General features: G+C 47.2%; 1 protein-coding gene across 2 annotated transcripts in view; it reads right to left on the minus strand.

The window, feature by feature from the left end:
* Positions 1-234: 234 nt before the first annotated feature.
* FBLN5 (fibulin 5) overlaps positions 235-26,649 on the minus strand; it is a 38,255-nt gene continuing 11,840 nt past the window's right edge. Inside the window, exons 3-11 of one of the 2 annotated variants that reach the window (XM_075329652.1) lie at positions 25,315-25,363; positions 24,653-24,898; positions 20,617-20,739; positions 10,079-10,195; positions 8,290-8,409; positions 7,472-7,594; positions 4,944-5,070; positions 4,558-4,753; positions 235-822 (exon numbers count right to left, since the gene is read on the minus strand). In XM_075329652.1, coding sequence (XP_075185767.1) covers positions 661-822; positions 4,558-4,753; positions 4,944-5,070; positions 7,472-7,594; positions 8,290-8,409; positions 10,079-10,195; positions 20,617-20,739; positions 24,653-24,898; positions 25,315-25,363 — 1,263 coding nt within the window. In that variant the 3' untranslated portion in view covers positions 235-660. Of the gene's footprint in view, positions 823-4,557; positions 4,754-4,943; positions 5,071-7,471; positions 7,595-8,289; positions 8,410-10,078; positions 10,196-20,616; positions 20,740-24,652; positions 24,899-25,314; positions 25,367-26,649 lie in introns of both variants that reach the window. The other variant, XM_075329651.1, reaches the window with a different exon arrangement.

Raw genomic sequence — 26,649 nt, forward strand, 5'->3', positions numbered from 1 at the left:
ATCAGTGATTGTACATGACAGAATCATCAATCACCTGCGGACATGAAATGTGCAGCTTTGCTGTTTATTGTCCAGATCCGACCCGGTGGCATCATTAGGTTTGGGCATGTGCCGGATCCCCATGGCGGGCACCTCTACTGTTAAATGTTTTCACTTCCCCCAACCCATTAAGGTGCCCAGTTATCATATCACAGCCCACAGACACCCTGCGTCACAAATCACTCTTTACACATCTATTTCCAAAACATTTTAATCGAAATTTTCAACATAGAAAAGAGCAAAACATTAAAACTCCATTTTTTTAAAATCCAAGTAAACAAAAACATTCAAAATGTATATTGCTTAAATAAATCCCTTTTTCCTGATGCCGCAGGGCCTCCTAAATCGTCAGATAACAGAGCCACAAAGTGGGTGCAATACAAATTCTGTGCCAGCAGGTGGCGCTGTGGTAATGCAGCAAATGGCCAGATCAGGGGGATCGATGGCTCCAGCTCTGCCATGATTGGACAATAAGCTTGAGATTGTAAAAAATAAAAAAGAACTGGACTAGTTGGGAGTGTTCCTCCGGCATGAGCCGATCTATCGGTGTACGGTCTTGTTCTGATATAGGCCTGTGCATCAGGAAAGGGGGGAGATAATGTGACACAATGAAGTGCGGGCTCAGAAGGAGTGCGGAGACACAAATATCCTCAACCGGATGATAGAGCTGCCTCTGAAGTTAACCACAGTGTTCACAGATACCATCTCCAGGTCCAGCGTCAGGTCTCGGGGCCCTTTAATTGGTCGCGTCATCACCAGAGTGGCGCTAATGGGTCCAGTTTGCTGATGAAAGGAGAAATAAAAAGTAATGAGTGGGTGATGGTCCCTAATAAATAAAGAATGGTGGTCTCTAACCGGTTACTCCCTGGTGTCAATGCTGGGTGTTGTAGTGCGCAGATAGAGAATAACAGCCTGAATGTCTACAGCTCGGCCCCTACAGCCGCAGACTTACCAGACTGACATAAGCCAATATGGGGACCTGTCATATGGACACGAGGGTCACAGTGAAATTCTCAGAAGAATGCTCTCTCCAATAGTAATAAATGATGTGGACAAAAGTCTCTTATCTGCTGCTTATAAATATAAACCCAGCGCACGTCACCACCGCGTGTACACAGCGCAGCGGACGGAAAAATTCATCAAGAGCACAAACATTGCAAAACACACAACACACCAGGCCACACACTGCACGGAATATACACAATGATGAGAGTTGTAGTGCTCCAACACGCCAGGCCGAGACATACACTGCAAGGAGTATCCACAATGATGAGGGTTGTAGTGCTCCAACACGCCAGGCCGAGACACACACTGCATGCATATCCACAATGATGAGAATTGTAGTGCTCCAACATGCTGGGCTGAGCCACATACTACAAGCATATCCACAATGATGAGGGTTGTAGTGCTCCAACATGCTGGGCTGAGCCACATACTACAAGCATATCCACAATGATGAGGGTTGTAGTGCTCCAACATGCTGGGCTGAGCCACATACTACAAGCATATCCACAATGATGAGAATTGTAGTGCTCCAACATGCTGGGCTGAGCCACATACTACAAGCATATCCACAATGATGAGGGTTGTAGTGCTCCAACATGCTGGGCTGAGCCACATACTACAAGCTTATCCACAATGATGAGGGTTGTAGTGCTCCAACATGCTGGGATGAGCCACATACTACAAGCATATCCACAATGATGAGAATTGTAGTGCTCCAACATGCTGGGCTGAGCCACATACTACAAGCATATCCACAATGATGAGGGTTGTAGTGCTCCAACATGCTGGGCTGAGCCACATACTACAAGCATATCCACAATGATGAGGGTTGTAATGCTGCAACATGCCGGGCCAGGCTGAGCCACACACTGCAAGCATATCCACTATGATCAGGGTTGTAATGCTGCAACATGCCGGGCCAAGCCACACACTGCAAGCATATCCACAATGATCAGGGTTGTAGTGCTCCAACACGCCGGGCCAAGCCACACAATACAGGCATATCCACAATGATCAGGGCTCTAGTGCTCCAAGCAAAGAATAAATTTAATGTGAATTAGTTTTTTTTTTCCTTTCCTGTGACCAAATGATGTTTGGAGTTCTAGTTCTCTATATATAATAGAATGATAGGATTTTCATGTTGGGGATGTGCAGAGTATAATAAAACACTCCAGTGTTGTGAATACGTTTTCCAGTTTTGGGCTCCCTCTTGTGGTTAGTGCTGGCGGTGCAGTTGATTTGTGGAATGAAAGCCACACACCTGTGGAGGACTGGCAATCAGGGTCAGATTGGGCTATTTAACTGAGTAGTTTTATCTTGTTACTTGCCGATGGTCAATGTCTCCTGTGTGTAAAGGACATTCTGAAACCAGCTCTGCTCACTACCTGAACTCCTCTCAGATAAGTGGTCTTTGTACCTCTACTGTTTGTTTTCCACTTTCTTGTTGCTTTTTCTGCTTTGATACGAATGCTTGATTCCTATTTTGTCTGTGTGGAGTTCGTGGTGGAATGGGATCATTCCCTGCTGGGAGTGTCTGTATACTTAGCTCCATGATTCTGCAAGCTATTGTGTTTGTCATGCTCGGTATTAATTCAGTTCCTCATCTGTATTAGTGTTTTTGGATCCCAGTAACATCAGAGTACTGATACAGTGGGGGAGAGGTTGTATGATCTCAGGATTTTTCCATATCAGAAGTGCTGGTTTATATTAGGGTTTTTACGGTTGCAGACAGTTGCTCTTTCCTATCCTTTCCTATAAAGATAGTTTGGGCCTCACCTTTGCTGAATCTGTCTTTTCTACCTTTGTATTGTGTTTTTCTATATCACCGTAGCCTTTACATGTGGGGGGCTACCTATCTATCTTTGGGGACTACTCAGAGGCAGATTAGCTTTCTTATATCTCTATCTGTGAGATTATTTAGTTCTCCGGCTGTGTCGAGGCATCGAGGTCATCGTAGGCTTCTCCCATGAATACTTCTAGTTGTGTGTCAGGATTAGGTCTGCAGTCCGTTACGTTTCCAGCCACTCTGTTATCTTTATCGATTCCGCATTTTTTGATCCTCCTCGGTCCCTGAATCAAAGCACTACAGCCCCAACATAACCACGATACAATGTTACTCTACAGCCACAGCCAAGACCGTGGACACAAAGTTTGCTGCTTCAATATTTTTGATCTTTTAGTCAGAGATTTCTTTTGTTACTGAACTAAAAGGATTCATTTTTAAGCTTTTATTAAATAAAATTTCAATATAGGATCTAAACCTCCAAAAGCGACTTCTCCCATCATCCAGGACAATGTGATGATGCTTTTTCCAGTATGGTGGAGACCGGGTAACAAAAAAAAAAGTGAGAACTAAGTGTCTCGGGGAACAAAACACTGACATTTTACGTCCCCACATCTGATCCTGTTGAGATCCTGCGGTCAGTGCTCAAAAAGCAACAAAGAAAAACTAAGAAATTGTGATATCTCCGCGCTCTGATGAGACCAGATCGGGTCATCAGTCCGGATCTGCCCAGAAACCGATATCCGGCCACCGAGCGAGGGGCAGAAGTCTGGAGAAATCAGGGGCAGCGCTCATAGGGAACGTGCACACATCGCATTTCTCTGCTTGTTTTTTTGTAGCAGAAAACGCAGCATTTTACTGTCCTAGCAAAGTGCATAAGATTTCTGGAATCTCATACACATGCTGCTTATTTTCTCCTTGCAGATTTAATGCACTCAGCTCTGTAGCATGTCCATTCTTTTAGCATTTTTTCATCCATTCTAATAAATGGAAAAAAATGCATCAAAACCTCGCTTTTTATGAAGCATCTTTTCTGCCAAGACAGTATTTGCACATATCCTAAATATTCAGTCTTTACAGAAACTTCATGAATTTGCCAATTAAAGTGTCACGACTAGTCAAAAGTTTATAATGGTCTGTTACCATAAAAACGGCCGACTAAAAGAGCGAAAAATGTGAAAAACAAAATTTGCGTCAGTCTAGTCTTTTTTCTACTGTCCCCCCAATGTGTCCAGACCACTGGACAATATACACTTCTATGACACTTTACACCTGGAGCACTACAAAGCCCAGAATAATGTTATCACTAGACAATGTTATAATTAAATTCTATATATAATATAATTGTTTAATAGTTCGTGTTGGGGGTTGTAGTGTTCTATGGGTAAATATAAAATGGATTATGATTTCTGTCTAGTAATAAAGTCATGCTGGGGTTTGTAGTGCTCGGGGATAGAGTAGAACTGTATTCTAGGAGCAGGTTACATTATACGCAGAATTGTTTAATAGTTTGTGTTGGGGATTGTAGTGTTCTATGGGTAAATATAATAAAATAAATTATGGTTTCTGTCTAGTAATAAAGTCATGCTGGGGGTTGTAGTGCTTGGGGATAGAGTAGGAATGTATTCTAAGAGCAGGCTGGGAGTTGTAGTCCTCTGTGTTCGGAGTATAGTATTATGGTCGGGTCGTCTGCTGATAATTCTGCCGTTCAGGTTTCACCTTCTTCTTACCCTCATGTAGAATTCTCTGCCCTCGTTACCGGACTTTATCTGGAAGATGTAGTAGACCCCGGGGTAGCGGCTGGTGGCTTGCATCTGGAAGATGTCGGCAGGGACCCTGCTGTTGGACACAATGTCCATGTGTCTGTGGACGATAGTGAAGGGCTGGTCCCGGCAGGTCGGGTTCTCCACAGGACACATACAGCGACTAGAGGAGATACAAGAGGTTACTCCAGTCCTGACACCACTAATATACGGGTCTACACTGCGGCCGGCTGGGATCAAAGCATCCACTGGAATCACAGATCAGCACTTTGGTAACGCGTCTATTACACTATAAGAAGATCAGGAATTTACAGACAGGACCCCATTACCCCCCGTGTTCCCTATATACGTACTTGTCATTGAGCTGGATATACGGCTCGTCACAGCGCACGGGATCCAAGCACTGAACGCTCCCCGGGATATTGAAGCAGGTCTGCTGCGCGGTGCAGCTGTTATTCCTGGTGTCACACTCGTCTATGTCTGAAAGATGGGAATTATATAGAAATCAGCCGTGTGTAAGCAGGAGACCCCTGCTCAACTGCAAGGACGAGCGGGAAAATCCAGACCACATCATGCAAATGTCACTGCAGAAATCCACACACACACCAACGCCGGTAGATTTCCACCCTCACCCACAACGCCAATAGATTTCCACCCTCACCCACAACGCCGGTAGATTTCCACCCTCACCCACAACGCCAATAGATTTCCACCCTCACCCACAACGCCGGTAGATTTCCACCCTCACCCACAATGCCAATAGATTTCCACCCTCACCCACAACGCCGGTAGATTTCCACCCTCACCCACAACGCCAATAGATTTCCACCCTCACCCACAACGCCAATAGATTTCCACCCTCACCCACAACGCCGGTAGATTTCCACCCTCACCCACAATGCCAATAGATTTCCACCCTCACCCACAACGCCGGTAGATTTCCACCCTCACCCACAATGCCAATAGATTTCCACCCTCACCCACAACGCCGGTAGATTTCCACCCTCACCCACAATGCCAATAGATTTCCACCCTCACCCACAATGCCAATAGATTTCCACCCTCACCCACAATGCCAATAGATTTCCACCCTCACCCACAACGCCAATAGATTTCCACCCTCACCCACAACGCCAATAGATTTCCACCCTCACCCACAACGCCAATAGATTTCCACCCTCACCCACAACGCCGTTGGATTTCCACCCTCACCCACAACGCCAATAGATTTCCACCCTCACCCACAACGCCAATAGATTTCCACCCTCACCCACAACGCCAATAGATTTCCACCCTCACCCACAACGCCAATAGATTTCCACCCTCACCCACAACGCCAAATAGATTTCCACCCTCACCCACAACGCCAATAGATTTCCACCCTCACCCACAACGCCGGTAGATTTCCACCCTCACCCACAACGCCAAATAGATTTCCACCCTCACCCACAACGCCGGTAGATTTCCACCCTCACCCACAACGCCGGTAGATTTCCACCCTCACCCACAACGCCAATAGATTTCCACCCTCACCCACAACGCCAATAGATTTCCACCCTCACCCACAACGCCGGTAGATTTCCACCCTCACCCACAACGCCAATAGATTTCCACCCTCACCCACAACGCCGGTAGATTTCCACCCTCACCCACAACGCCAATAGATTTCCACCCTCACCCACAACGCCGGTAGATTTCCGCCCTCACCCACAACGCCAATAGATTTCCGCCCTCACCCACAACGCCAATAGATTTCCACCCTCACCCACAACACCAATAGATTTCCACCCTCACCCACAACGCCGGTAGATTTCCACCCTCACCCACAACGCCAATAGATTTCCACCCTCACCCACAACGCCGGTAGATTTCCACCCTCACCCACAACGCCGGTAGATTTCCACCCTCACCCACAACGCCAATAGATTTCCACCCTCACCCACAACGCCAATAGATTTCCGCCCTCACCCACAACGCCGGTAACGTATGGTGCTGACGATGGTCTGCAAAATCATTCACTATCGGGACACAGCACTTTCATTTTGGGCGGCCGATCATGGGACAAAACAAAATGTAAATTCTGTAACTAATTTTCTCGCAGTCCTATTGCTTATAATGAGACATTTTTTATCTAAACCTTGTACTTACCATTCAAGATACACAGGTCTTCTGCTGAACTATGTGTTTCCATGGTTACAGAATACTGTGTAATCAGATCATGGAATATCCGTTCAGCCATGTTACAATGTGTGTATGAAAAAATCATCTGATTTTCATCCAGAAAAAAACAGCCTTTTCTTTTTATACAATTTGTCATCGACTGGAATCTGTTTTGAAAAATCGATCAAAGGTGCATATGCATGTTTCTTTAGACGCAGAATATTGGTCCATGTGAAAACATTGATGTGAAGTAGCGCAATGATTGGCACTGGCCAGCGTGTGGTTGTGCAGAATATCAGACACACTTTTAATCCGCTCCCAGACCACCGTAAAGCCACAGAACAGGGGGTCGTACGTAGATTTTTCATTAAGCTCTTTTACAAAGTTACTTTTTTTAGTTTTCGATGCATTGGAAAATTAATAAAATGTCAGCACAAGTCCACAATCCCCTATAAACGACTTTAATGAAGTCTCTCTTGGGATTCACATTGCAATGATTTCACGATGCGTAGGTGGGAGAATCGCAGCTTCACTATGAGAACCCAAATTGTGGCAAAGAGAGGGGATCCGGCTGTGAAAATGCTCCCCTAATTATCCCCGGGAGCTGAACAAACAGCGCAATACTTGTGACGTCAACGACAGTAATTTATGTTCCACTCACTTCCATCACTCTCTTTATCAAGGCTTATTTATGCCACGTGCCCCTGCACCCAGGACTCACCCTGGCACGTCCGTCCGTCATCCAGCAAGGAGTAACCGCCCGGACAGCTGCAGTAGTACGAGCCGGGCTGGTTCACACATTCGTGCTGACACAGAAACTCCGACACGCTGCACTCGTCCATATCTGAAAGAGAAGGGAACCAACTTCATTCATCTCTGGAGCATTACACTGGAAAACAAGGGGTCACCCAGCGACTGGCCAAAATCTGACCATACATTACAGGGGTTTTCCCACTTAAAATAAAACATTTCTGTGTATTCTGGGATTGAAGTAAACGAAAAAGTGGTCCCTTACTGCTGTTATAGGCGCAAAATAGGAATCATCAGGACGGGCAGTCACTGCTCCAGGCTTTGTCCAGAGCAGTAATGTCAGGAGCGCTGCAGCCAAGACTCAGACCGGAGCCCCGCACAGAGCTGGGAGGGAGACTACCTGCTCTGTTCTTCATATTAAAGCTATAAAAACCTTTCAGGGAGCATTTTTTACAACAGTCCTAAAGATAAGGCTACATTGCAGTGTGTCACAGCAATCCTCAGTAAAGTTGAAAGACAAAAGACATTTGTGCAACTTTAACTAAACGTGTCCAAATCATAACGAAGCTGCACAAAAGTCACTGTCCCACGTCACTTACATTGAAGTCTATGACAAGTGAATCACAGGCGACAGAAAATCAAACACATAAGGAAACAATTGCAATTCTATGGCAGGTTGTAGCGTGACATAGGAAATCATTAGATGCAATGTCGCCGTGTAGCAAAAAGGGGTAAAAAAAAAAAAAAAAAGAAGGGCAGCAAGAGGATTGCCATGAGCATAGGCTTTACCATTGCAGTTGACGCCATCATCTTCCAGCTCATAGCCCGGCTCACAGCGACACAGGTAGGAGCCATAGGTGTTCACACAGCTCTGAACACACGGGTTCTCTGTGGTGCATTCATCCACATCTGCAATGATAGGAGTGTAAATATACAGGGAGACACAGACAGCAAGAGGGGGGAGCGGGACCCCCAGTCTGTAAGAAGGTCCAGCCAGCCTCCTCCACAATAGCAGTGACTGAATACGTGGCTGTTCAGAGTCCATATTGTGCTGAACAACAAACGGAGGGATCGCAGCTAAAGCCGCTCTGTGGTGCAAGGACCCTGCAAACAGCTCCATGCATCCCAGCATCCCAGTGCCCCGCATCCCAGCTGCTCAGACCCCCCCGCAGCTCAGCTCCCCCCATCCCAGCTCCCCGCGGCTCAGCTCCCCCCACGGCTCAGCTCCCCCCGCGGATCAGATCCCCCCCATCCCAGCTCCCCACAGCTCAGCTCCCCGCATTCCACCTCCCTGCATCCCAGCTCCCCACATCGCAGTTCCCAGCATCCCAGCTCCCCGCATCCAAGCTCCCCGCGGCTCAGCTCCCACCACAGCTCAGCTCCCCCCGCAGCTCAACTTCCCCCGCAGCTCAGCTCCCCCCGCATCCCAGCTCCCCGTATCTCAGCACTCCCCGCATTTCAGCTCTCCCCACATCCCACCTCCCTGCATCCCAGCTCCCCCCGCAGCTCAGCTCCCCCCACAGCTCAGCTCCCTGCAACCCAGCTCCCCCCACAGTTCAGCTCCCTGCAACCCAGCTCCCCCCACAGCTCAGCTCCCTGCAACCCAGCTCCCCCCACAGCTCAGCTCCCTGCAACCCAGCTCCCCCCACATCTCAGCTCCCTGCAACCCAGCTCCCCCCACAGTTCAGCTCCCTGCAACCCAGCTCCCCCCACAGTTCAGCTCCCTGCAACCCAGCTCCCCCCACAGCTCAGCTCCCTGCAACCCAGCTCCCCCCACAGTTCAGCTCCCTGCAACCCAGCTCCCCCCACAGCTCAGCTCCCTGCAACCCAGCTCCCCCCACAGTTCAGCTCCCTGCAACCCAGCTCCCCCCACAGCTCAGCTCCCACCACAGCTCAGCTCCCCCCGCATCCCAGCTCCCCGTATCTCAGCACTCCTCGCATCTCAGCTCCCTCCGCAGCTCAGCTCCCCGCATCTCAGCTCCCTCCGCAGCTCAGCTCCCTCTGCAGCTCAGCTCCCCGCATCTCAGCTCCCTCCGCAGCTCAGCTCCCTGCATCCCACCTCCCCCCCCCACAGCTCAGCTCCCCGCATCCCACCTCCCCCCACAGCTCAGCTCCCCGCATCCCACCTCCCCCCACAGCTCAGCTCCCTCCGCAGCTCAGCTCCCCGCATCCCACCTCCCCCCACAGCTCAGCTCCCCCCACATCCCAGCTCCCCGTATCTCAGCGCTCCCTGCATTTCAGCTCTCCCTGCATCCCACCTCCCTGCATCCCAGCTCCCCCCGCAGCTCAGCTCCCTGCAACCCAGCTCCCCCCACAGCTCAGCTCCCTGCAACCCAGCTCCCCCCACAGCTCAGCTCCCAGCACAGCTCAGCTCCCCCCGCATCCCAGCTCCCCGTATGTCAGCACTCCTCGCATCTCAGCTCCCCCTGCAGCTCAGCTCCCCCCCGCATCCCAGCTCCCCCCGCAGCTCAGCTCCCCACATATCATGAGGCGTGTTGAACTAGTCCTGATCCAGATACTCCAGCGTAAAACCCGATATAACACAGATCAGGTCCGATGAACGCTGCCCCTCACATACCTTGACAAGATCTGCTGTCAGAGTTCAGCAGAAATCCAGGGTTACAGGTACAAGAATAGGATCCTGGCACATTGGCACAAAGCTGCTGGCAGTAGCCATAACGGCATTCATCTATGTCTATAAAAGAAGACAGGAAATATCGTTAGCGCTCAATATTTCTGATGGATTGTAAGCTCCTGGGCTCAGTTCTTTGTCTAGTGTTTCATCTGCTGAATGGATGAGAGAATACGGAGAAGGACGGAGTTTCTGTGCAGATTTATTAATTATTCTCTTGTAAACATGGATGATTTTACACAGGCGACATCTGAGAAAAGCTCAGGCCTCTCACTCCAGTGAACTGTTCATCAAGACTGGTCAACAAAACCACCGCCGCCATGGTTCAGGGCCTTGTCTTCCAACTCCTCAGAAGTGTCACCATTTCTCTGCTTGCAGTCAGTGAATGGGAACATCACATCGAAAGGCTGAATAATGCACAAACTTTATACTTATTGCGGAAGGTTTGCTGCAAATTGTATCCGGTCTAAATCATCCTCAGAGAGCGGAGCACATCAGCAGCGCACGTCGCTCTACTGTGCTGATACAATGTATCAGTCTGGAGTCATCTATACTGGATAGGTCAATAAAAGCAGGACTAGGCAAGGAAAGGAATACTCCCATGTCCTACAAAGCAAGCAGCGATCTTAGAAATGAGGAAATAAGACAAAAGGGGCCAGATTCTTGCTTTGCTTTTTTTTACTGTCCCTTTACTCCATTTTTGTCTTGTATCACTTATTCCCATTATTTGCGCCAAATTATTCAAATGTTGCAGGCAGGTTCATGAACTTTGAAACAAAATGCACTTTATTTTTCACTTTTAACCCTTTATACAGAGAATAAAAAAATCACATGATCCAAAATTTTAAAACAAACAGTAGCATTTCCACAAAGCAAAATTTCTGGAACACTCACAAAAAAATACTTCCAGGGAGACCAGAGGACCTTGGTGCAAAATTTTGTGGCTTTTTAAAAAGTCACAAATAATAAACTATCCGTATCATAAAAAAAAAGCAGACAGAAAAAACAAACAGATGAACGGAAGAAAATACATTTCAAAATGACGGAAATTCAAAGAACACTTTTGCTCAAAACAGAAAACAGACATAAAAATAGACTTTGGGCCAAATTCATTGGAACATTTGAGACTATTTTTTTTGGTTTAATAGTAAAGTTACAGTAAACATGGACCAAACTTTACATACAGAAGCCAATAATCATCATGTGACCATGAACCACTTTAAAATCAGTGAAAAAAAGGATTACAGCCCATCCGTCACCGAGAATCCCAGCCATGTTTTCTCTAGACACCTTTTGTGCATGTGCTGGAATAATGGTCATGATGGCTTTACTTTTTGGCTTTTTGGGCTATCCAAATATTTTAACTTACTCTTTTAATAATCAGGAATAAAGTAAACAAAAAGTATATATTTTACTTTAAAACAAAAACGTTTATTTCACTGTCAATTTACAACTGTAAGGCTACTTTCACACATCCGGTTTGAGCCCTGCGGCTCAATCCGGCTGTGAAAACTATGCAACGGATGCGGTGAAAACACCGCATCCTTTGCATAAGTTTTTACATGCGGCCGGTCCGGTTTTTTCCGGTTGCGGCATGCTACTGAGCATGCGCAGTGGAAAATACCGCATGCGGCGACCGGATGCGGTTTTTTCCGCATCGCGCCGCATCCGGCCTCCATAGGGATGCATTGAAAAATGCGCCGCAGCGGCCGGATGCGGCGCAATGCGGTGTTTTTTGCCGGAGCAAAAAACGTTGCAGGGTACGTTCGATCCGGCCGCCGCATCGGCTAAATCTGCCGCATGCGGCAAAAACCGGACCGAACGCAAGCCCCTACGGCACAATGCGGCACTAATGTAAGTCAATGCAAAAAAAAACCGCAATCGGCGTTACAAAAGCCGGTTGCGGTTTTTCTGCAGAACGCCGTATTGTGCCGCAGAGCAAAAATCCGGATGTGTGAAAGTACCCTTAAGCATTAGGATGGGATCATTATGTGTTGGTTCTTTCGCTGTTATATGCAGGGCCTCAGGTTAACTCCGCAGCTATGGGAGGGGGTCGAGTTGATGCAGGTGTTTTGTGTTTTCTTTTTAGGCTATGTGCGCACTAGAAAAGTGATTTTTCTCAAGAAAATGTCTGGAGAAACTTCTGGGAGTTGAAGATTACCGCATCTGCAACAAACGCATGCGTTTTTGCCGCAGGTTGGTCCCTGCGGTTTTTTATGCTGTAACTCCAATAATATATAAATAAAGCATGTTGAAAAAGAAAAAAAAATTATATATGATGTCATTTCCTTCTTCATCATTCTCCATAGATAGATAGATAATGGATAGCTAGATAAATGGATAGATAGATAAATGGATAGATAGATAGATAGATAGATAGATAGATAGATAGATAGATAGATAGATAGAGGGATAGAAAGATAAATGGATGGATAGATAAATGGATGGATGGATAGATAAATGGATGGATAGATAAATGGATGGATAGATAAATGGATGGGTAGATAAATGGATGGGAAGATAAATGGATGGGTAGATAGATAATGGATAGATAAATGGATAGATAGATGGATGGATAGATGGATGGATAGATAGAAGGATAGATAGAAGGATAGAGGACAGATCAATCAATAGACAGAGTCCCTGTGACCACACACTGCAGTTCTCACAAGCGGTAGTGTGTTCACATTACCGACCGTGAGAAATGACCTGTAATTACCTCTGCAGGCTCGTTACGAGGCTGCATTCAGTACTGTGTGTCAGACGCGGCTGCAGCAGTCTGCAAGCATCGTGGGACCTGCGTGGATTACACCAGAGCTGTGTGTTGGGGGGTTAATAAAGGGGTGAAAGAGGGGGCTTTTTGTCTTTTATTTAAAATAAAGGATTTTTCGGTGTGTGTTTATTCACTTTACTTACGGGTTAATCATGTCAGCTGTCTCATAGATGCTGCCATGATTAAGCCTGGACTTAAATGGCAGCGATCCGCCGTCATTAACTCCTTATTACCTGGATTGCCACCGCATCACAGCAATCTGGAAGAGTCAGGGGCATTCCGGGACTGTCACATAATGGATGCGACAGTCCCGGGGCAGCTGCGGCTGATATTCTCGGCTGCGGGAGGGGGAGGCATTATCCCTGGCCCTCGCCCTCCTCAGCCTGAGAATACCGGGCCGCCGCTGTGTGTTTACCTCGGCTGGACAGTAAAAATACAGCAGAGCACGCTTTTTTTTGTTTGTTTTTTTTATTTTTAGATGTACGTTTGATTTTTATGTGTATTCTATATGTCTGTGTGTGAGTGTGATGTATGTGTGTTCTATGCCTGTGATGTCTGTGTTTACTCTGCTCCACTTCCTCTTCCTGTTATAATGACATCACTATCCTGCAAACCGCAGGCAGCGATGAGCATTACCGCAGGTAAATCGCGGCTATACCGGGGGTATACCGCACATCATTTGCTACCGGCGGTATACCCGTGGCATTTCGCGATTACATTACAGTCAATGGAGTGAAATACCGCAGGTACCTGCGAAAAAGAAGTGACATGCACATTTTCTCAAGAAAGTTTCTCAAGAAATTGTGCAGAAAGAATGTTCTTGAGAAAAAAACGCAGCGTGCGCACAGATATTTTTTTTCCCCATAGGTTTTGCTGGGAAATGTCTGCAGAAAGGTTACAAACATTTCTCAAGAAATTTCTGCAGCAAAACCGCGGGTAAAAACGCAGTGTGCGCACAAGGCCTTACTTGCAGATATTTTTGTTCCATTATGTTATACCGTATGTACGGCTATAGATCTCTGGGGAATACGCTTTATGTTGCAAATTTCCATTATAACTAAGACATCCATAGTAGTCACCAGGGAAAACAGCCCTCTCTGGTGAGATCAGTCACTGGCAGCGCAATGTGGAAAGTACAGAAGAGGTTAAAACTGATTTTTTTTTTTTCAGGAATGCAGTAACTTTAAGCCGTGATGGTGAAACTGAAGCCTCTGGACCTGCGCTGCCGGCAGTCATGGTAGGTGGCTCTTAGGGCATTTACGTATGGGGTCCAGGCACAATGCAAAAGAAAAAGATTAAAAAAATAATATACAGGTATGCTTCTACCCAGCAGTATACAGCGTTTTACATCATTGTTTGTTAGCCAAAATAAAGAGTAGAGGGTATAGAGAGAATACTGCAGTGTGAATGAGGCCTGACTGTCCTTATTAAGATGAATGCTATAGTGCTCCATCTAGTGGGAAAAATGAGGAACAGCATGCATTAATCTTAAATTAAACCCAGAATACCAGAATGAAACTAAAATCTACACGATGGCAGCTCAGATAAGAAAGCCAGCTCTGCAGACTGAAGAATTGTAAATGCAGCTAATACAGGATAAGTACAAAGTGACTCCTCTAGCAGAATAGTGAGTGCAGCTCTGGAGTATAATACTGGAGGGAACTCAGGGTCAGTAATGTAATGTATGTACACAGTGACTGCACCAGCAGAATAGTGAGTGCAGCTCTGGAGTATAATACAGGAGGTAACTCAGGATCAGTAATGTAATGTATGTACACAGTGACTGCACCAGCAGAATAGTGAGTGCAGCTCTGGAGTATAATACAGGAGGTAACTCAGGATCAGTAATGTAATGTATGTACACAGTGACTGCACCAGCAGAATAGTGAGTGCAGCTCTGGAGTGTAATACAGGAGGTAACTCAGGATCAGTAATATAATGTATGTACACAGTGACTGCACCAGCAGAATAGTGAGTGCAGCTCTGGAGTATAATACAGGAGGTAACTCAGGATCAGTAATGTATGTACACAGTGACTGCACCAGCAGAATAGTGAGTGCAGCTCTGGAGTATAATACAGGAGGTAACTCAGGATCAGTAATGTAATGTATGTCCACAGTGACTGCACCAGCAGAATAGTGAGTGCAGCTCTGGAGTATAATACAGGAGGTAACTCAGGATCAGTAATGTAATGTATGTACACAGTGACTGCACCAGCAGAATAGTGAGTGCAGCTCTGGAGTATAATACAGGAGGTAACTCAGGATCAGTAATGTAATGTATGTACACAGTGACTGCACCAGCAGAATAGTGAGTGCAGCTCTGGAGTATAATACAGGAGGTAACTCCAGATCAGTAGTGTAATGTATATACACAGTGACTCCACCAGCAGAATAGTGAGTGCAGCTCTGGAGTATAATACAGGAGGTAACTCAGGATCAGTAATGTAATGTATGTACACAGTGACTGCACCAGCAGAATAGTGAGTGCAGCACTGGAGTATAATACAGGAGGTAACTCAGGATCAGTAATGTAATGTATGTACACAGTGACTGCACCAGCAGCATAGTGAGTGCAGCTCTGGAGTATAATACAGGAGGTAACTCAGGATCAGTAATATAATGTATGTACACAGTGACTGCACCAGCAGCATAGTTAGTGCAGCTCTGGAGTATAATACAGGAGGTAACTCAGGATCAGTAATGTAATGTATGTACACAGTGACTGTCCCAGCAGAATAGGGAGTGCAGCTCTGGAGTATAATACATTACTGATCCTGAGTTACCTCCTGTATGTACACAGTGACTGCACCAGCAGAATAGTGAGTGCAGCTCTGGAGTATAATACAGGAGGTAACTCAGGATCAGTAATGTATGTACACAGTGACTGCACCCGCAGAATAGTGAGTGCAGCTCTGGAGGATAATACAGGAGGTAACTCAGGATCAGTAATGTAATGTATGTACACAGTGACTGCTCCAGCAGAATAGTGAGTGCAGCTCTGGAGTATAATACAGGAGGTAACTCAGGATCAGTAATGTATGTACACAGTGACTGCACCAGCAGAATAGTGAGTGCAGCTCTGGAGTATAATACAGGAGGTAACTCAGGATCAGTAATGTAATGTATGTACACAGTGACTGCATCAGCAGAATAGTGAGTGCAGCTCTGGAGTATAATACAGGAGGTAACTCAGGATCAGTAATGTAATGTATATACACAGGGACTGCACCAGCAGAATAGTGAGTGCAGCTCTGGAGTATAATACAGGAGGTAACTCAGGATCAGTAATGTATGTACACAGTGACTCCTCTAGCAGAATAGTGAGTGCAGCTCTGGAGTATAATACAGGAGGTAACTCAGGATCAGTAATGTAATGTATGTACACAGTGACTGCACCAGCAGAATAGTGAGTGCAGCTCTGGAGTATAATACAGGAGGTAACTCAGGATCAGTAATGTAATGTATGTACACAGTGACTGCACCAGCAGCATAGTGAGTGCAGCTCTGGAGTATAATACAGGAGGTAACTCAGGATCAGTAATGTAATGTATGTACACAGTGACTGCCCCAGCAGAATAGTGAGTGCAGCTCTGGAGTATAATACAGGACGTAACTCAGGATCAGTAATGTATGTACACAGTGACTGCACCAGCAGAATAGTGAGTGCAGCTCTGGAGTATTATACAGGAGGTAACTCAGGATCAGTAATGTATGTACACAGTGACTGCACCCGCAGAATAGTGAGTGCAGCTCTGGAGGATAATACAGGAGGTAACTCAGGATCAGTAATGTAATGTATGTACACAGTGACTGCACCAGCAGAATAGTGAGTGCAGCTCTGGAGTATAATACAGGAGGTAACTCAGGATCAGTAATGTATGTACACAGTGACTGCACCAGCAGAATAGTGAGTGCAGCTCTGGAGTATAATACAGGAGGTAACTCAGGATCAGTAATTCAACCTTCTAATAGTCATAGGAATAGTGAAGTGATGAAACAATAATTAGTAAAGTTTCTGATCACTGAATACAAAGCTGCATGATAATCCCTTTAACGTTTGCAGAGTGCAGTTTAGGGGACGGTGACCGCTCCATGGTGCACATTCTCTGTACCGCGCTCTGCCATATGTTGCAGTTATATAAATAAGGAGGACAATGATGATCTGTGCAGCAGATCAGGATGGACGTGTAGGTGGCGACATGAGGATGGAACATTGTATGACGGTGTAATCTCTGGAGATCCTGTGTATTATTACAGATGTTCCTCTTATTATTGGCAGCGACATCTTCCCACGGCCTAAAAGCAAAAGAACTACAAGGACAAAGTGTTCAGTGATTTTTTCACTCTGCAGGGGGCGACAGAGAGCACAGAAAAAAATTATCCCCCCTGGAAAGAGAAAAAAAACAACAAAACCCCACACTGTTTCATGGAGGGTACAGGGAGCGCCCCAGAGATCAGCATCACCAGAACGGATTCATTGGGTGGGTGCAACTGTAACAAAACCTCAGCTCTGAAAACAGTAATAAGAACGGAGTTTTAGCTTCTGGATGTAAACGAGATATTCCATTCATTGATTGCAATCTTAAGGAATAGAAGAACAAAGTGGCAAAAGTTTCATTATATGTTACAGGATAGTTATGCTCTACTATTTTACGCCTTTGGCGCTGTATCACAGACTATTTCCCGCTAACGCTTTCAGCCTCTCCCTAGTTCCCCAGTAATAAAGCTGCTGCTTCTTACGGCTCCTTTACGTTTTTTTGAAAGCTGTTACGAGTTGCAAAAAATACACAAGTTTTGATTATTAGTATTTTGCTGCTGCTCCTCCACACTGACCCGTCACCTCCGCAGGCCAGAGACGGAGCGCAGCCCATTCTGGAGGGTCCGCATGTGACCCCCACAGCTCAGAACTCATCTCATTATCTTCAAAGACAAAAGAAACATTTCTGTTTCATCTGAAGCCGAGAATAAACAAGCAGTAAATCTCATTTATGGGACCTGTTAAAACTCGCGAATCCAGATGAAAGTCACGGTTACTGCGCAAAAAATCCAACTGGCCCTCAGTATCCTGAAGGAGAAGCAGGCGAGGAGAAGACACCTGCACATCTTCACAAGCTCCGTGCATGAGATGTATCCATGGAGGTCACACGGATTGTTACATTTGTATCCGCTGCCAATTCTCTGCATATGGTTCTGCTTAACACAACGTTACGTAGTGATCTATACTTTTCCCCTTATTGGGGATGGAATAGGAATAAGAAAAAGTCATGTCTGCCCGATACAAAAAACAGCCCCAGAACCTGTCCGCAGGGTAAGCATGGTATCAATTACTTACAGAAAATAGAGGGCAGCAGTTATAACCTGCCCAGGCCAAGAAACGAATGCACTGGCAGGATGCCGCAAAACCCCCAAAGAGGTGGAGGCGTCTCAGGTGCAAAAGAAGCAAATCACTCACACACTTCCAATTCATGGGCCTGGGCAGGTTACAACTGCTGCCCTCTATTTGCTGTAAGTAAGCATGATATCCCATCTCTGCTCAATTCACTTTTGCAATTGCAATGTCAGAGGCGGTGGCAGCAGGGGTGGCTGTGATGTGCACAGTCTCTAGCAGCATTTTAACCATTGTTTTGTCTGAGGGTTTCCCAGGCTTTACAGAAGGCACAGTCCCCTCTCAGCAGCTCCTCCTCCACATGTCCCCACAAAGCTTCTCATGAGCCAGATCAGACACCCCATACTTTGCACTGACGAGGGGCAAGCACCCCGAAACACCGTTTCTGCAAATTGGGATTCTGATCTGGCTTATATATCCTAAGTCATATGCAAAGGATTGTTAAAAATCCACATTTGACTTTTAGGATTGCAACTTCCAATAGGTGGCGCTGCGCTAGAGTTTGTCTCCTGTCCTGGAGAGACAATTAGCACATACTGATCACCCATATAGCAAGACAATATGGGGCATATTTGGGGCAACCATCAGAAGAATTTACAGACAATCCTTTGTCAGGGTAAATAATGTGATCAGATGATCACAAACACTGAATAGATGGGGTCATCACTCTATGCCCTTTAGTTTTTCCTCAGTGCCAAAAGTTGCACATTTTTATGCATTTCGCATTTGTGAAAAATGTGACTTTTTACACTTTCTTCTGGTCTGTCACGTTTCTAAGTGAATGAGGTTTGGCCAACCCCGAGTCGTCAGATCTAAGAAATTGTGTGAAAAACTGGTGTAATTTTGTAGCAGAAACCTACTACAACTAATAGTTACTGAAGAGGTCACATGCAAACCAAAAATGCTGCACCTGAAAGCACCACTACAGCATTTTCGGGGTTTTTTTCAGTGCTGGAGTGGCGATGTAAATCTAAGTCCCCAGACCCGTTATATACTTACATTCCGGCGGCTTCAACCTTATTTGCAGCTGCTCCAGTTTTGCAGCACCATCTTGGGCAAGTCAGAAGTTAAGTCAAAAGGTCTCAAATGCAACGCTATGAGAGCCAGGGCAAGGCCGGGAGGGAGTCCGGGAGGGAGTCCGGGAGGAGGAAGAGAGGGAGTCGGGAGGAGGCCGGGAGGAGGACGGGAGGAGGACGGGAGGGAGGCCGGGAGGGGGAAGGGAGGGAGGCCGGGAGGGGGAAGAGAGGGAGGCCGGGAGGGGGAAGAGAGGGAGGCCGGGAGGGGGAAGAGAGGGAGGCCGGGAGGGGGAAGAGAGGGAGGCCGGGAGGGAGGCCGGGAGGGGGAAGAGAGGGAGGCCGGTAGGGAGGCCGGGAGGGGGAAGAGAGGGAGCCGGCAGGAGGAAGAGAGGGAGCCGGCAGGAGGAAGAGAGGGAGCCGGCAGGAGGAAGAGAGGGAGCCGGCAGGAGGAAGAGAGGGAGCCGGCAGGAGGAAGAGAGGGAGCCGGCAGGAGGAAGAGAGGGAGCCGGCAGGAGGAAGAGAGGGAGCCGGCAGGAGGAAGAGAGGGAGCCGGCAGGAGGAAGAGAGGGAGCCGGCAGGAGGAAGAGAGGGAGCCGGCAGGAGGCCAGGGCCAGAACGAGGCAAGGTTGAGGCACTCATAGAGTTGCATTGAGACCTTGTGACTGGCACAAGATGGTGCCATGGGGACTGGAGCAGAGACAAAAATCTAAGATGCCCCAGAATGTGAGTATATGACAGCGGGTTTAGATTTAAGACTCCAGAGCTAAAACAAGAAAACAAACCCCAAAACGCTGGAGTGGGGCTTTAAGTGTGAGTTCACTCATTTAGGCAAAGCCTTTTATTATTTTTGTGACACTCACGCACATTATGGGATATTTGCCTTGAATACGCCCAGGGTCTATCATACGGCAGCTGATAATAGCACACACTTATACGTGGTCTGGCAGGTTCTTGTCAGGTGCTTTTTATGGACCCCTAGCACTATATGCCTTTAATATATCCTTGTTTGAATTAATCTCCTGTATTTATTATTTTCTGGAGGTTCCAATAAAGTATGACATTTGGGCTGATGTCCTGGGGTTTGGGGCTTTCTTCTTTATGCCCTGGTTTTCTTCTGGGGTCTTATATGTTTAGCAGAGGTGATGTGCCCGTGTTATATTTAGTGCATCTGTATGGAGAATTTCTGGTGTAATTTCCTTAATTGATAAAAGTGGGGTGCATCTTACTGTAGCGGGAATTTTTAATTAAGATTGTTTTAAGATACTTAATATCTATAGAGTAAAGGCAGAAAGGAGGGATCCACTCACCCAGACATTGCCCCTCCAGCAGCCAGTATCCCTCGGTGCAGGAGCAGGTGTAGCCGCCCTCCGTGTTGATGCACAGCTGGGTGGGGTTACAATGATGGGAGTCGCTCACACATTCATCAATATCTGCAAGAAAGAAATCAATCAGGACTGCAAAGAGAAAATATCCACATAGGGGGGCTGGGGACACAGGATAAGGGGGGCTTCAGATTCTGCTAGGTGAGAAGACACCTGACCCACATATTAGATCAGGCTACTGCTATGACGGGTGCCACAAAAGAGTTATTTCCATTAGTCATTTATTTCAATTTGATGTCCCATAAAAGGCTGATTGCCGATTTTTAAAGAGGTTATCCTGGATTAAAAAAACAAAAAACAAAGCGCCTTATTCCAGAAACACTGACACATTTGTCCACAGGTCGTATTGAGCTTCGGACAGATGTGATGTGACGGTGTTTTGGAAACAAAGTGGCTATGTTTTTGTTGGTTTTTTTTATGCTGGACAGTCCCTTTATATAATCAGATATCTTATGAAAGTAAATTGCTATTCACAACCGGTTTCAGTCTTATACCTCCCCGGACCTCGGGTTCAGTCTTATACCTCCCCGGACCTCGGGTTCAGTCTTATACCTCCCTGGACCTCGGGTTCAGTCTTATACCTCCCCGGACCTCGGGTTCAGTCTTATACCTCCCCGGACCTCGGGTTCTGTCTTATACCTCCCCGGACCTCGGGGTCAGTCTTATACCCCCCCGGACCTCGGGTTCAGTCTTGTACCTCCCTGGACCTCGGGTTCAGTCTTATACCTCCCCGGACCTCGGGTTCTGTCTTATACCATCCCGGACCTCGGGTTCAGTCTTATACCTCCCCGGACCTCGGGTTCTGTCTTATACCATCCCGGACCTCGGGTTCAGTCTTATACCTCCCTGGACCTCGGGTTCTGTCTTATACCTCCCCGGACCTCTGGTTCAGTCCTATACCTCCCTGGACCTCGGGTTCAGTCTTATACCCCCCCAAATCTCGGGTTCAGTCTTATACCTCCCCGGACCTCGGGTTCAGTCCTATACCTCCCTGGACCTCGGGTTCAGTCTTATACCCCCCCAAATCTCGGGTTCAGTCTTATACCCCCCAAATCTCGGGTTCAGTCTCACCTCACCCCCCGGACCTTGTTGTGCAGTCGCCTCACTGTGATCTGTTACCCAGATGTTTAAAAAATCAGTCAAAACAACTCATTACATGGCGTTTCCGGTAACTCGCCGCGATCCTGCCAATCGATGTTGCAACAGCAAATTGCGATTCTTGTGCAACAAGCGAAAATCAGATCTGAAACTCCGGCGTGCAACACATTCCAAAAATGTCCTGGCTCCCTGCAGTCCCATGCGAATCCCAGAGAAGGGTAAAGGGCAGCTTCCAGGGAAGAGATGCTTTCAAGGTGAAGTCATTCACTTTCTTAATTACATTTTTAGCGTCTTTCATGATCTTATGTGACGGGCGGTGGCCGCCATAATACAATCCTATGTGTGAAAATGTACAGTCTGCGGCAGAGACGTCTGGGAATGGGCCAAGAGCTGCAATACTCGTTGTCCACCTTCTTTTCTAGTTTTCTTTTCTGACCTTAATGGCCAGCAGGGGGCAGCAGGCAGAGGCACGTTCCTTTATAATGTCATTGCGGCGTTTTTATGGCCGCACAGTCCCTATAATGATATTTACAGGCTGGAAAAAAAGTGTAGAAATTAAGATCCCCCAACCTGACCGCAAATATACCAAAAGCTGCAGCATCCTCAGGAAGGGGCTCCAGCCAATATATCAAATGCAGGGAACAACCCTCCCAGAAAAGCTCACAGGTAGCAGTTGTATTATTCTAACGGCGCACATTGAATACTTTGTGCACAAAATATTACTATTTTATATAATATAGAGCACAGATCTTGGCTGCTCATATAGAACACTTGCAGTTCTGCTTGTCACCACCACAGACTGCGAATAATTTATATAGACATCAATGCAATAGCGCCCCCTCTCACCCATCTTCTAGGGAACTTTTCACTGCAGGTAGGTGACGGGTGAATGATTGCGAGTTGCAGGAGGCACGGCATATGTACGCATATTATAAATAGATTACGGTACGTATAATTTGATTTTGGTCCGGTCATGGCTGGAAATATATATATTTTTGTCTACGCTGGATGGACTGGAAGGAGAAACGGCGCCAGCTGCAGCCAAAACAAGCAGCCGTGTGTCAGGCTTAATGAGCGCTGAACTCTCCAGGAACAGAGTAAGTTGGGAAACTCTATAGACACCTGGAGAGCACCCAACCCCAATAAGTCATCATCTGCCTCTGCCTTTTGTCCGCTGGCCTCAGCCAAATCTGATAATACGGGGATCTGTGAAAGAATATTACACAACCTCAAAACAGGGTCAAACCCTAAAAATTTCATAGTGCTAAGACTGAAAGGAAGACATATATGTCACAGCATCTGAGGGGTTCAAGAAAGCAGAGGTGGGGCTTATCAGAGAGGAAGAGGTTTAACACAGTGGGGGTGGGGCTTATGAAATAGGAAGAGGATTAACACAGCAAGGGTGGGGCTTATCAGCGAGGAAGAGGATTAACACAGCAAGGGTGGGGCTTATCAGCGAGGAAGAGGATTAACACAGCAAGGGTGGGGATTATCAGCGAGGAAGAGTTTTAACACAGCGGGGGTGGGGCTTATGAGAGGAAAAAGAGGTATAGAAGCAGGGGTGGGGCTTATGAGAGAGGAAGAGGTTTAGCAAAGCAAGGATGGGGTTATCAGACAGGAAGCGGTATAACAGCAGGGGTGGGGCTTATCAGAAAGGAAGAGGTTTAGTAAAACCAGGGTTGGGCTTATCTGACAGGAAGAAGTTTACTATAGTGGGGCTTATCAGAGAGGAAGTGGTTTAGCACAGCAGGGGTGGAGCTTATCAGACAGAGAGGTTTAGCACAGCAGGGGTGGGGCTTATCAGACAGGGAGCGGTTTAGCACAGCAGGGATGGGGCTTATCAGACAGGGAGAGGTTTAGCACAGCAGGGGTGGTGCTTATCAGACAGGGAGAGGTTTAGCACAGCAGGGGTGGTGCTTATCAGACAGGGAGAGGTTTAGCACAGCAGGGGTGGTGCTTATCAGACAGGGAGAGGTTTAGCACAGCAGGGATGGGGCTTATCAGAGAGGAAGAGGTTTAGCACAGCAGGGATGGGGCTTATCAGACAGAAAGAGGTTTAGCACAGCAGGGGTGGGGCTCATCAGACAGGGAGAGGTTTAGCACAGCAGGGATGGGGCTTATCAGACAGAAAGAGGTTTAGCACAGCAGGGATGGGGCTTATCAGAGAGGAAGAGGTTTAGCACAGCAGAGGTGGGGCTTATCAGACAGGGAGAGGTTTAGCACAGCAGAGGTGGGGCTTATCAGACAGGGAGAGGTTTAGCACAGCAGGGATGGGGCTTATCAGACAGGAAGAGGTTTAGTACAGCAGGGGTGGGGCTTATCAGAGAGGAAGTGGTTTAGCACAGCAGGGATAGGGCTTATCAGAGAGGAAGAGGTTTAGCACAGCAGAGGTGGGGCTTATCAGACAGGGAGAGGTTTAGCACAGCAGAGGTGGGGCTTATCAGACCGGGAGAGGTTTAGCACAGCAGGGGTGGGGCTTATCAGACAGGAAGAGGTTTAGTACAGCAGGGGTGGGGCTTATCAGAGAGGAAGTGGTTTAGCACAGCAGGGATAGGGCTTATCAGAGAGGAAGAGGTTAGCACAGCAGGGGTGGGGCTTATCAGAGAGGAAGAGGTTTAGCACAGCAGGGGTGGGGCTTATCAGAGAGGAAGAGGTTTAGCACAGCAGGGGTGGGGCTTATCAGAGAGGAAGAGGTTTAGCACAGCAGGGGTGGGGCTTATCACACAAAGATAAGCTCCACCCATGTTATGTAGAGTAGCTTATCACAGAGAGGAAGAAGTTTATCACAGAAGGGACAGAATAAGATTTTGAATTTGTCACAGGGGCTCCATATCCAATGTTGCTCCTTACTGCAGTCACTTACCCACACACTGACTGTTCTCGTCCATCTGGTACCCGAATCGACAGATAAGCGGTCTCAGTGGCGCGGGGAAGTTGGGCGCTGTAAGAGGTGGAGCGAGAGGAGAGGCGGCAGCAGGAAGATAGGGGTTTCGGAAGGGTGATCTGTATAAGGTGTTGGTCCTGGGGATACAGAGGTAGCCTCCGTTTTGATTCACGCACACCATATCACCGCGGCAGGCGTCCTGGATGGTCCGACATTCATCGATGTCTAGAGACAGAACTGGGGTCATTGTAGAATTGTAAAGACAGGATTAAAAGGCTGCTGGCCGGGGAAGAGGACTGACAGCCCGTCTACAGCCGGCGTCTCCTTACAGCCCGACAGCCACATAGTCACATAGTCCCAAGGAGCAGAGGCGACACAAACAAGTGTTCGCAGTACTCTGCACACGTGATTATCACCATGTGCTGAAATACTAATGGAAGATTTCTCCATGATGCGGTGACCGCCGTCTTCACTTCTACTACTTGGGACTTTCTGTGACTTTGTATAATGACAGAGCACCACTGACTATCACATCAGCCGGCTACGAGCATGGACTACACCTATTCGGCATCTATGGGAGGAAGACTGTTAACATTTTGCCTTTTCAAGGTGCAGTGGTTACCTGTCCCAGCATCACTTACCTAAACACTCGCCGCTCACTCTGTCCATCTCAAATCCATTGCTGCACTGCTGCTGGAGAGAAGTACAAAGAGAAACATGAAATTAGACTCACTAGTGCCCCCTACTGGTGCAAAAATATATGCACCACATCTCACAATGCACTGCAGGAGAATGTATAATATACACTGTGTGCAGAATTATTAGGCAAATTAGTATATTGATCCCGTGATACTATTTATACATGTCGTCCTACTCCAAGCTGTATAGGCTGAGAGCCAACTACCAATTCAGTAAATCCGGTGATGTGCATCTCTGTAATGAGGAGGGGTGCGGTGCAATGACATCAACACCCTATATAAGGGGTGCTTAATTATTAGGCAACTTCCTTTCCTTTGGCAAAATGGGTCAGAAGAGAGATTTGACGGGCTCTGAAAAGTCCATATTGTGAGCTGTCTTGCAGAGGGATGCAGCAGTCTGGAAATTGCCAAACTTTTGAAGCGTGATCACCGAACAATCAAGCGTTTCATGGCAAATAGCCAACAGGGTCGCAAGGAGCATGCTGGGCAAAAAAGGCGCAAAATAACTACCCATGAATTGAGGAAAATCAAGCGTGAAGCTGCCAAGATGCCATTTGCCACCAGTTTGTCCATATTTCAGAGCTGCAACGTTACTGGAGTATCAAAAAGCACAAGGTGTGCCATACTCAGGGACATGGCCAAGGTAAGGAAGGCTGAAAACCACCACCTCTGACCAAGAAACATAAGATAAAACTTCAAGGCTGGGCCAAGAAATATCTGAAGACTGATTTTTCAAAGGTTTTATGGACTGATGAAATGAGAGTGACTCTTGATGGGCAGATGGATGGGCCAGAGAGCTCCGACTCAGACGCCAGCAAGGTGGAGGTGGGCACTGGTATGGGCTGGGATCATCAAAGATCAACTTGTGGGGCCTTTTCGGGTTGAGGATGGAGTGAAGCTCAACTCCCAGACCTACTGCCAGTTTCTGGAAGACAACTTCTTCAAGCCGTGGTACAGGAAGAAGTCGCTATCGTTCAAGAAAAACATGATTTACATGCAGGACAATGCTCCATCACATGCATCCAACTACTCCACAGCGTGGTCGGCCAGTAAAGGGCTAAAAGGTGGAAAAATAATGACATGGCCCCCTTGTTCCCCTGATCTGAACCCCATAGAGAACCTGTGGTCCCTCATAAAATGAGATCTACAGGGAGGGAAAACAGTCCACCTCTGGGAGCAGTGTCTGGAGGCTGTGGTGTCTGGAGGCTGTGGTGTCTGGAGGCTGTGGTGTCTGGAGGCTGTGGTGTCTGGAGGCTGTGGTGGCTGCTGCACGCAATG

Source organism: Anomaloglossus baeobatrachus, chromosome 12 (genome assembly GCF_048569485.1).
Source record: "Anomaloglossus baeobatrachus isolate aAnoBae1 chromosome 12, aAnoBae1.hap1, whole genome shotgun sequence".
In the NCBI taxonomy this organism is placed as follows: domain Eukaryota; kingdom Metazoa; phylum Chordata; class Amphibia; order Anura; family Aromobatidae; genus Anomaloglossus; species Anomaloglossus baeobatrachus.